Raw genomic sequence first — 10,380 nt, forward strand, 5'->3', positions numbered from 1 at the left:
TTAAATAAAACTGATTGGCTAAATTTGAACGAGTGACAAAAACGGAATAGGTCCAGTTTGGAAGTGTAGAGTCGTAAATAGCTACTGTTCAATGTTGACATTTCGAGTTTCTGCTCGATCCCATATGCTTTTCTTTTTCTGTCACACCAGATGCTGCATCAGTTAACAAGACACTGAACCAAGTTACTGTTACTTTGCAGTTGTCTTTGGCACTTTTTCTGTTGCAATAAAAGAACTCCCTACAACACGTTAGGTGATTTCCTCTTCAGACAGGACATTTTCGAAAATCTTTTTTTTTAATCGATCATTAATTCTTGACACCGTTATTGTTGTTGTAACACCTCATAAGACATTTCAAACGCATACCTGACAGATGAGTCGGCAAGATCACTTCTCTGTATGTATTGCAGCAGACGTTATTCCTTTACACAATACTACTTCATTATGTAGTAATGCAGGTCCTCGAAGCGAGACGAGGCCCTGAATGCAGAATTCAGGTAGCAAGATTGCTGCCAGTTCCACGTGCTGGTCAGGGTAGAACTGAAAGAATAGGCTTAATGAACACGTGGCTTGAGGGATGGTGTAGGAAGGGGTGGTTCTGTTTTGATGGATATTGGGATCGATTCTAGGGAAGGTGGGAATATTACGAATTGGCTGGTCTATAATTGATCCAGACTAGAACTAATGTCCTTGGAAGAGAGTTGGCTATGCCTGTTGTGGAGGTTTTCAACTTATGTGGCAGGGGATGGGGAACCAGAAGAGACGACGAGTAGGAAGTGAGGTGGAAGCTAGAGACTGTAAGGATCATAATGTTAATATTATTAAGATAATGAGTATAGAGTGAACAGATTAACAGAAAAGAACTGACGGCCTGAATTACATATACTTAAATTCAAGGAGTTTAGTGGGTAAGAGACTTGAATTTAGGGATTGGATTTCTGCCTGGGAGCATAACACTGTTGTAGGGAGGGCCTGAATGGCAACTAAACGTTTCAGGATATTGATGCTTTAGACAGGACAGGGAGGGAAGTCAAAGGGGGTGGTGGTGAAATTTGCATTGCTGATTAGCAATGGTAAAAGTGGACAATATGAGGGTGTGTGCAATGAGGCATAATTGGTTGAGTTGAGAAATACGAAGTGTGCAGTTATATTGTTGAGGCTGTCTTACAGGCCTCCCGACAGTGTGCGTGAGTTAGAAGAACAAATAGGTAAACAGATTATTGAAAGATGTGGGGGAAACAGGGTGACGGTGATGGGAGATTTTAATTTTCCCAACACTGACTGGGATGTGCTTAATGTCAGAATTATGGATTCGGTAGAATTTGAAAGCAGCATCAAGGAAAGATTTATTGTGCAAAATGTCCGTAGTCCGACGAGGGAAGGAGCTATGTTGGACCTGGTGTTGGTGAATGAGCCAGTCCAGGTGGCAGAACTTGCAGTGGGGGATTTCTTTGCGAAATATTGACCACAATTGTATATGTTTTACAAAACAAATAGACAAAGATGAGAGTGGTCCAAAGGAAAGAGTACTAAATTGGGCCAAGGAAAGTTATATCAAATTTCGGCAGAAGCTGTGAAATGTGGATTGGAAGCAGTATTTGAGGGCAAGTCCACATTTGAGAGATAGGAGGCTTTCAACGATAGTTTGAAGGTAATGCAAGATAGGCATGCCCCTTTGGAAACAAGGACCAGATTCGTTAACCGTGGATGACAGGAGAAATCGTGCAACCAGTCAGGAGGAAAAGGAAAGCATACATAATGTCCAGACAACTAAGAACGAAATGAACTTTGAAGGAATATCGGGAGAGTAGGACCAATCTTAAACGAGGAAACAAGCGGGCTTAAAGGGGTCATGAAATAGCTTTAGCGATCAGAATTAAGGAGAGTCCCAGGGCCTTTCATTTAAATATATGAAGCAAGAGGGTAACTAGAGAAAGGGTTGGTCCACTAAAGGATAAGGAAAGAAGGTTGCATGTCGAACCTGAGAAATTGATTGAGATTCTTAATGATTACTCTGCATCAGTATTCATTTAAGAGGGGGACATGGTGAATGTTGAGATTTGAGATAGATGTTTGTGAACTCTGGATCACTTTGACACAAGGAGGGAAGACGTTTTGGGTAGGCTAAAGGATATTAAGGTGGACAAATCCCCAGGACTGGATGGGATGTATGCTCGGTTGCTGAGGGAGACGAGAGAAGAAATAGCTGGGGCCCTGACAGATATCTGTGTAGATTCCTTAAACACAGTTGAAGTGCTCGAGGTCTGAGGGTTGTTCATGTTAACCCCCGTACTGGAAGGGTAGTAATAATATACCAGGTAACTACAGGCCAGCGATCCTGACGTCAGATATGGGAAAGTTGTTGTAAAGGGTACAGAGGGAAAGAAATCTGTTTGTATTTGGAAAAGAATGGACTGTTCAGTGATAGCCAACATGGTTCTGTGTGTGGAAGATCGCACCTTACCAACTTAATAGAGTTCATTGTGGTAGTGATAAATTTGATAGATGAAGGAAGGGCTGTAGATATCACATACATGGTCTTCAATAAGACATTTGATAAAGTTCCCCATAGTACACTAACGGAGAAAGTAAAGTCACATGGTGTGCAGGGTGTTCTCACTCTGTAGATAATAAGCTGGAAACAGAGAGTAATAGACCACCGGTGCTGTTCCAGCAGCATAAGTGGCTTGGGCCGCTGTTGATTATGATATAGATAAATGATCTGGAAAAGGGCTTTGTTGGCCTGATCAGTAAGTTTGCAGATGACACGAAGATTGGGGGAGAAGCAGGAAGCATAGGGGAATATCAAAGGATACAGGAGAATATAGAAGGACTGAAGAGTTTGGCGGAGAATTTACAGGCCGAGTTCAATCCAAGCAAATGTGAGGTGATGTATTTTGTAGGTCTAATTACAGTGCGAACTATACTGTAAAAGGTAGAGCCTTGGGAAAAAAAAAGTTAATGAGCAGAGCGATCTTGAAGTTCAGATAAATTGTACCTTGAAGTTGTCTGCACAGTTGGATTGACTTGTCAAGAAGGTATATGACATGCTTGTCTTCATCGGATGGATATTGAGTATAAGACCTGGCCTGGCAGGATCTGTTAAAAATGTGCAAGATTTTGGATTGGATGCATTTAGAGTACCTTGTACAGTTCTGATCGCCACATTACCAAAAGGATGTGGACGCTTTTGAGAAGGTGCAGAGAATATTTACAATTAAGATGCCTGCAATGTAATGTGCTAGGATGAAGAGAGGTTGAGTAGATTAAGATTGTTTCCATTAGAAAAAAGCAGTTTGAGGGAGTACCTGATTGAGGGCTACAAAGTCATGAAGGGTATCGACAGGGTGGACAAAAAAAGGCCTTTTTCCCCAGGGTAACGGGTTCAATAATGAGACGCGATGAGGGATGAAAAGTTTAAGGGGGATACACGTGGAAAGTACTTTACACAGAGGGTGGTAGCTGCCTGGAACATATTTCCAGCAGAGGTCGGAGAGGCAGTCACGGTAGATTAATTTTTGGTGCCTCTGGACAGATGCATGAATAGGTGGGGAGCAGAGGGATACAGACGCTTCAGAATTGGGCGATAGCTTTTGACAGTGGATTCAGATCGGCTCAGGCTTGGACGGCCGAAGGGCCTGTTCCTGCGACGTAGATTTTCTTTGTTCTTTGTTCTATTATATGTGATATTATGTTCCACTCAGATCTATCTTATTGGTTCCTGCAAGTATTCAGACATTTTTCTATTATACAGTATCTGCTGTCACAGTTTGCACAGTCCTAGTCTCTCTCAGCTATTAATGCTTGAGAACATTTAATTTTCCCAAGTAAACTGATCAGGTCCCTGTTGACACGATTTTGGACTTACTCCTTTTCAAGACTGTGCCAGAAATGTATTCCCCTAACAGTTTTTCTGTTTCTAACATGGTAATATTTTTGGAATTTTTCGTTCACAAAAAAAAGTTGATCCTTTCCTCGAAGTGCTTTTCTTGGAAGCACCTTTGGCACATGTTATTTTGCAGGACAGAGCACAAGTGCTGAAAGACATTCTTAGAATTCAACAAACAAATGAGATGTTCTTTCGTGTTAATCAACAACCTTTGAGAAATTGATCAGCTGAGAATGTGTCAGAACCTTCCATAAGTCTGATGCATGAACTGTTACAATACTGGCAATTTAATCAAGCACACGAAGATTCTGTAACTGGAAAGAAGGAAATAAACAAACTCATAGCATAGGCTGGAATGCAATATATTACCGGATGGGTATAATGTGCACTCAATTATAACCACAATAGCCTCAGTTAAAAATCACACAACACCAGGTTATAGTCCAACAGGTTTAATTGGAAGCACAATAGCTTTCGGAGCGAGTCTCCTTCTTCAGGTGATAGTGGAGGGTTCAATCGTAACAGAATATATAGCAAAAATTTACAGTGTGATGTAACTGAAATTATACATTGAAAAATTGATTGTCTGTTCAGCCTTTCATCTGTTAGACTACAGTGATAGTTTCACTTCTGTCATGTGTAAATCACAAAACCTTTTCTTTTGAAAAGTTGCATTCTGGGTTTAGCTGTTAACAATGATGATAGCTAGACAATATGTTGAAGGTGTTGGCCCCCTGCGTTCTCTCTATGCCATGATACTTAGATTGATTCTAATCCAGAAAGTGAGATAATGGAGTTTTACATAAATTCATACAGTTTTTGAGCTCAGAGTTCTACATCAATGTATGCAGTTTTTGAATAAAATACAATGCAACCCTGCCAGTACAAATTCACCCCACAAAATATATGTGAGCATGTGAGTCTTTTTCTGTGTGTATGTGTGTCTGTCTGGGTTGGGGGTTGTGAATGTGAGAACATGTATGTGCCTATGTCTAGAGAGTGCAGAGTGTCTTAAGTCTGTGGGTGTGCATGTGTGAGTGTGTGTGTCTGTAAGAGTGTGTGTTGGTGTCTGTGTGCGCGTCTATGCATATGTGTGTCCGTGTGTATTGTGTACAGGAATGCCTCTGTGTGTGTGAGTGTGTGTGTGTGTGTACGAGTATCTGTGTGCGTGTACAGTGCAATGGTGGTCACCTGTAATGTGACATGAACCCAAGGTCCCGTTTGAGGCCCTCCGTATGGGTACAGAACGTATCTATCAGCCTCTGCGCGGCCACTTTTCTCTGCTGCCAGTCCCAAAGTCCACCTTGGAGGATGGTCAACCGAAGGTACGAGGCTGAATGTTCTGGACGACTGAAGTGTTCCCCAACTGGGATGGAACCCTACTGTCTGTTGATTGTTGTGCAGGGACCATTCATCTGTTGTCATAGCCTTTGCTCGTTTTCACCAATGTACCATGCCTCCGGGTATCCTTGTCTGCAACGTATAAGATAGACAACGTTGGCTCAGTCACATGAGTACCTGCCATGTACAAGTTGGGCGGTGCCCCCACGCGTAATGGTGGTATCTATGTCCACACTCTGACACGTCTTGAAGCATCTACCATGACAGGGTTGTATGGAGTTGTCCTGAGAGCCGGGCAGCTTACTACGAACAACGATCTGTTTGAGGTTTAGCAGGTGTTTAAAGGCAAGTAGTGGAGGTGTGGGGAAGGTCTTGGTGAGGTGCTCATCCCCATTGATAATGTGTTGCAGGTCACGAAAAACATGTTGTAATTGGCGTAATTTTTCAGCTCCTGGGAAGTACTGAACAACGAAGGGTACCCTGTCAGTTGCAGCACGTGTCTGTCTCCTGAGGAGGTCATTATGGTTCCTTGCTGTGACACTTCGGAATTAGCTGTCGATGAGTTGATCATCGTACCCCGTTCTTGTGAGGCAATCCTTATGTACTTCCAGGTGTCCGTCACGTTCCTCCTCATCTGAGCAGATCCGGTGAATGCGTAGTGCTTGTCCATAGGGGATGGCTGTTTTAATATGTTTTGGATGGAAGCTGGAGAAGTGTTGCATTGTGAGGTTGTCTGTGGGTTTGCGGTAGAGTGTGGTGCTGAGGTGTCCATCCTTGATGGAGACGCATGTGTCTAAGAATGAGAATAGTCCATGGTGAGCTTGATGGTGGGATGAAACTTGTTGACTTTACTGTGTAGTTTTATTACTGACTCCTCCCCATGGGTCCAGAGGAAGAAAATGTCGTCAATGTACCTGGTGTACAATGTTGGTTAGAGATCCTGCATAGAGAAGAAGTCTTGTTTGAACCTGTGCATAAAAATGTTGGCATATTGGGGTGTAAATGTGGTCCCCATGACAGTTCCGTGTGTCTGGATGAAGAACTGGTTGTCAAAGGTGAAGACATTGTGATCAAGGACAAAGTGGATGAGTTGTAGGCTGATGTTTGGAGATTAGCAGTTGTTGGTGTTGAGTACTGAGGCTGTTGCCGTGATGCCATCATTGTGGGCGATGCTGGTGTAGAGTACAGAAACGTCCATTGTGACGATGAATGTTCCCTGTTCGACTGGTCCGTGAGTGCTGAGTTTCTGTAAGAAATCCGAAGTGTCGCGACAGAGGCTGGAGATCCCCTGTAGAATAGGTTTCAAGATGCCTTCCACATAGCTGGAGAGATTCTCACATAGGTTCCCATTGCCCGACACGATGGGACGTCCTGGTGTGTTGGCTTTGTGTACCTTTGAAAGGCAGTAGAATTCGCCTACTCGAGAAGTACGTGGGATGAGGGCGCGTAGGGAACTAGGAAGGACGGGATCCAAAGTTCTGATCAGTGTGTTTATTTCTCATCTGTGTTCTTTGGTCGGATCAGCTGGTAGTTGCCTGTAGTGTTCCTGGTTGTTCAGTTGTCGGTACACTTCCTTGCAGCAATCTGTTCTATTCTGAATGACAATGGCTCCTCCTTTATCTGCTGGCTTGATGACAATGTTGTGATTGGTTTTGAGAGCCTGGATGGCATTGCGCTGTGAACGGGTGATGTTTTGCACATGCACGCATATATTTTAAAGGGTGAGTTTGTATTTGCAGGGTTACATTGTACTTTGCCCAAAAACTGCATGCATTCATGTAGAACGCTGAGTTCAAAAACTGCATGAATTTATGCAAAACTCCGTTATCTCCCTATTTAGATTATAATCAATCTAAGCATCATCGCATAGACAGAGAACACAGTGAGCCAACAACTTCAACATATTGTCTAGCTATCACCATTGTTAACAGCTAACCTGAGAATGCAACTTTTATTTTTACAAAATGGTTTTGTGATTTACACATGAAAGAAGTGAAACTATCACTGTATTCTAACCTAACAGATGAAAGGCTCAACAGACAATCAATTTTTCAATGCATAATTTTAGTTACATCACACTGTAATTTTTTTCTATAAATTCTGTGTTAAGATTGAGCCCCTCACTACCACCTGATGAAGGAATGTCGCTCCGAAAGCTTGTGTGCTTCCAATTAAACCAGTTGGAGTATAACTTGGTGTTGTGTGATTTTTAACTTTGTACATCCCGGTCCAACACCGGCATCTCCAAATCACAAAGGCCTCAGTTTACTTTATGTACCAATGCATAATTTGAGGTGAGGGGTGAAGGGAGAGCAGAATTTGCAGTCATGATTTTGTCCATTAGAATGAACACGAATCCATCGACTGAAAAAAAACAAAAGACTGAAGTAATGTTTTCTTCACCAACGTGTAAGTGAAGTGCATGCTGTCATGTAATTAATACTCCGGAGACTCTCTGATGGAATAAATTATGCACGTTTGGATTGTGTCACAGATTAAGTTGTATAGTTTGGAGAATTGCTTTGATTTCAGAAAGATAATGCATGGTCCGGCAAATGGTCCCTTCTATGCTATTTACTATCCTGTCCTCGCTGCTGTCGGTGTTCCTGGTAAGTAATTGGTCCAGAATAATTAGTACATTTTTGCATGGCATTATCATGCTCGCCCATTTTGTATTTGGTGTTGCTGTGTCATTTGTGATATTTCTTCATATTTTGTCTGATTGTACTTATTGATCAATGTTGGGAGATGTCTATTTCTGGCAAGGCTAACGTTTTTTATATATCCTAAACTACCAGAGTATGCAAAATCTTTAACCGAGTTTTAATACGAACACCATTTTTTTCATCCATCGGATGTGTTCCACGATGGCTTGCCAATCTTTAGTTGCATCAAGTATGTAGTGGTGACCTGCCTTCTTGCATTGTTTCAGTCCTTCTGTGGCAGGTAGATCGACGGTGCCATGAGGGAGGACGTATTAGCCCCAGCGCAACTTAATGAAATGGCAATGTGTATTTCCGATTCAGGATGGTGAGTGGCTTAGAGATGAAGTTGAATGTGTTGGCTTTCACACGTATCAGCCCCAATTGAATTTCTCGATGTTAAAGGTTGTGGATTAGGAACATTTTGTTGATGCAGCATTGGTGAATTTCTGTATTTCATTGTGTAGATGGTGAAAAGAAGGGAATTGCTTTCTGGACAGCACAGGGGGACTTGTGGATTGATTTTTTTCAGTTGGTGAAAATTGCACAGGATCAATTTATCATTCAACCGTTTATTGTGTCAGCGTATATTCTGACTCGTAGAAATAGTTGGTGTTTGGAATAAATATTTCTCTTGTTGTTTTTGATACAGCAAACTTGGTGGCAATTATAATTCTATCGCGAAGACGTTGTGGACTTTCCCTTTGCATAACCTACTACCTTTTAGCAATAGCGGTGACAGATGCCCTTGTCATCATCGCCGCTGTCATCTTAAACCGGATAGGTGGCATCTACTTCAGGTACAGTGTCTTATCTACCACACCCGGATGCACAGTCAGCAGTGTACTGGTTTATACAACACGGGATGGCTCAGTCTGGCTGACTGTAGCTTTCACTATTGACCGTTTTGTCGCTATCAGCTGCCACAGCCTGAAAACCATATACTGCACTGAGAAAACAGCTTTGCTTGTCATTCTTGTGGTGTGCGCCATGAGCTGTCTCAAGAATGTGCCTTTCTTCTTCACCTATCAGCCTTTGTATATCCTTGAAGGTGTTCCCTGGTTCTGTAACATCATAGCTCCCTTCTACACTTCGCCTTTCTGGCAGGCTTATCTCTGGCTGGACCGTATCTTGACCCCTTTTCTCCCGTTCTTCCTCATTATGTTGTTGAATGCCTTAACCATTAGACATATCCTAGTAGCCAGCAGAGCCCGTAAAAGGCTGTGCAGTGGTGAGAAAAGAGGAGATTCAGAGATGGCTAACCGTAAGAAATCTATTGTCCTGCTGTTTGCCATTTCATTCAGCTTCATGCTTTTGTGGGTCACTTATGTCGCGCATTTCTTCTATGTGCAGATTACAGGTGAGGCCTATTTCACTGGCCTGGATTTCAATGACCCACAGTACATCTTTCAGGAGACGACAAATATGCTCCAGTTGCTCAGCTCCTGCACTAATATATTCATTTATGCAGTGATACAGACAAAGTTCCGCGAGGATTTAAAGTATCTGCTCATGCATCCCTTTGTCAAGATCATTGGCTCATTGAAAAAGTGAAACAGTGAAAAATACATTCACATCTCTCATTTTAAACGTCGTATTCCACTTCTTCCTTCAGTTATTCTCGTCCATCAGACTAGTCGGTGAACATTATATTAATTCTCTCAGTTTAGTCACGGCGTATTATGTTCAAGTCGTTTCCAAAAATTAAAGACTTGTCTTTGCAGGTCAATGGATCCAGTGTGTGTGTATGAATGGACTGTTTCACTATGAGAGATCCCATCGTTCTTTACAGATGCTGAATTGATATCTGGTTGTATGTCATCTGTAAATATACGTAAACTGTTTTGTGGTTATTCTGTCAAATTGGAAACACATTATTCCCAGTCGCCGGGTGAATAGTGATCGCATGGCAATGTCGCTAAAACTAATCTTCCCTTCTCTGATCTACTTTCTTTGTGCGGACATCTGTCTCATGAAACCATCTTTTATTTTAAATTATAACAGTCACAACAACTCGGAAGAATTTAATGTGATTGGATATCGGGAAGAATTAATATTCACCACTTGTATTTGTGTTTATACAAGCTGTTGAAACTTATGGATCTGAATCTGTAACTGTCTACTTCCTCTGACGCAGCCTGATCTGCTGAGTACATTTTTGCGTGATTTCATTTATATTCAGAATCATTGTTCTTTGCATACACGTATACTGCATGGAACCACATTTGCTTATATATAAAATACAATGCATCACACAGTTTGAATACATATATAGTTTTCACTGTGCGACACAATGAAAAATTGGAATCTCAGATTAAACATAACTTTCCATGAAGTAATGAGATATCATGTGGATTATCAGTCACATTTATTTATATCGCTTGCTTTCAGATCTCTATGAGTTTGCACAATGTTCTTATCATGTGGTAAACGCTAATTTAACAAACA

General features: G+C 41.8%; 1 protein-coding gene across 1 annotated transcript; it reads left to right on the plus strand.

The window, feature by feature from the left end:
- Positions 1-7,769: 7,769 nt before the first annotated feature.
- Positions 7,770-9,486, plus strand: LOC140464791 (probable G-protein coupled receptor 139). The gene is made up of 2 exons (XM_072560279.1): positions 7,770-7,839; positions 8,585-9,486. The coding sequence occupies exons 1-2, from the start codon at positions 7,770-7,772 to the stop codon at positions 9,484-9,486; spliced, it is 972 nt and encodes a 323-aa protein (XP_072416380.1).
- The last annotated feature ends 894 nt before the right edge of the window (positions 9,487-10,380 follow it).

Source organism: Chiloscyllium punctatum, chromosome 40 (genome assembly GCF_047496795.1).
Source record: "Chiloscyllium punctatum isolate Juve2018m chromosome 40, sChiPun1.3, whole genome shotgun sequence".
NCBI lineage: Eukaryota > Metazoa > Chordata > Chondrichthyes > Orectolobiformes > Hemiscylliidae > Chiloscyllium > Chiloscyllium punctatum.

What these genes read in the sequence shown, in the direction of transcription:
- LOC140464791 (XM_072560279.1), top strand. Translation starts at nt 7,770, where the DNA reads ATGCATGGTCCGGCAAATGGTCCCTTCTATGCTATTTACTATCCTGTC. An exon ending in CGCTGCTGTCGGTGTTCCTG is followed by an intron (nt 7,840 to 8,584) that starts GTAAGTAATTGG and finishes TTTTTGATACAG; the next exon opens with CAAACTTGGTGGCAATTATA.